The 1,377-nt window shown below is 34.0% G+C and overlaps 1 protein-coding gene across 1 annotated transcript; it reads left to right on the top strand.

Annotated features, from left to right (window-relative positions):
• The first annotated feature begins 124 nt into the window (after positions 1–124).
• LOC105108619 (dehydration-responsive protein RD22-like) lies at positions 125–538 on the top strand. Its single transcript, XM_011002990.1, has one exon. It carries the CDS (start codon positions 125–127, stop codon positions 536–538), a length of 414 nt encoding a protein of 137 aa, XP_011001292.1.
• Positions 539–1,377: the final 839 nt, after the last annotated feature.

Genomic DNA, 1,377 nt, shown 5'->3' with positions numbered 1-1,377 from the left:
GAGTCTATACCATTTTCGAGTGACAAAATATATACGAGAGATTTTGAACTACTTTGCACTACAAGTCAACTCAAAAGAGGCTCGGGTCATCAGAGATGAAATAGGAGGATGTGAGGAGCCAAACATGGAAGGAGAAGAAAAATTCTGTGCTACATCTCTGGAGTCATTAATTGATTTTAGTGTTGAAAGGCTTGGCCTGAATGTTCGCGTACTCTCCACTGACGCAGGCAAGAAGCAAGAGTATACTGTTTCGGCCAAAGCGACAATGATTGGAGATCATAAAGCAGCAGTGTGTCACAAGATGAGATATCCTTATGCAGTGCACTATTGCCATGTAATCGCAGACACAGAGGTTGACGAGGTTCCATTAGTGGGTGCTGATGGCACGAAAGTGAAAGCTGTAACGGTTTGCCACCTGAACACATCAGCTTGGAGTCCAGACCATATGGCGTTTCAAGTTCTCAAAATTAAGCCAGGACCAGCTGTTTGTCACTTTCTCGATAGCAATACTCTCATTTGGGTGCCAAAGAAGGATTAAAAACTGACTACATGTGTAATACCTAAACTTTTAGCTCAAATTTAAATTCAAGTGAACTCAAACTCAACCTAAGTTAAGCTTAGTATTTAAGAAAGAGTTGCAATAGAATTTTTTTTCTCCCTTCCTGTAGCCACCATGACCCTCCCCTTCTCAAATCAAAGAGTTTAGTTTTTGATCTTGAATTTTTTGTTCAAAAAAGGTGGAAGCAGCGAGTAAATGGTTCTCTTTGTATTACTTTCGATTATAGTTTGTTTATAGAATTATTAAAAAAGAGATTAGGGTTTATAAGGATTAAAAGTTTATATTGTTAAGATTGATTTATAATTATTAAGGGTTTAATGTTAGGTGATTAATTAGTATGTTATTGAAAATAGGGATTTATGAGTTGATTTGATTAAATTAATTTTTATAGGTTAAGAAATTAATTTTTATATTTCTGTAAAATCTGGACAGAATGGTCTTGAGATTGAAGATGACCAAATTTTATTTTGGTCCTTAAGTTATGAAAGTTTTAGTTTAGTCCCTAAACTTTGGAAAAATTACAATTTCACATGTATTTTGAGATTCTGTACAATATAATCATGAAATTAAGGATGATGAATCTTAGTTTGATAATTGATATGGAATATTTTCAGTTTGGTCCCTCAATTTTGGGAATTTATATTTTAGTTCCTAAACTTTATAAAAATTACAGTTCGGTCCCTGGTTTGTTCTAGACATAATTAAGGATGGTTTATGGGTGAAATTCAAGTATGGTTATCTATTTACAGTTTGGTCCAGTTTTGGTAAAATTATGTTTTGGTCCCTGTTTTGGATAATTATCGTTTTAGTCCCTAAAC

Source organism: Populus euphratica, unplaced genomic scaffold, assembly GCF_000495115.2.
Source record: "Populus euphratica unplaced genomic scaffold, PopEup_1.0 scaffold196.1, whole genome shotgun sequence".
Classification (NCBI taxonomy): Eukaryota; Viridiplantae; Streptophyta; class Magnoliopsida; order Malpighiales; family Salicaceae; genus Populus; species Populus euphratica.
The sequence above is the reverse complement of the archived record's forward strand: the minus strand, read 5'-3'. Positions and strand labels throughout refer to the sequence as shown.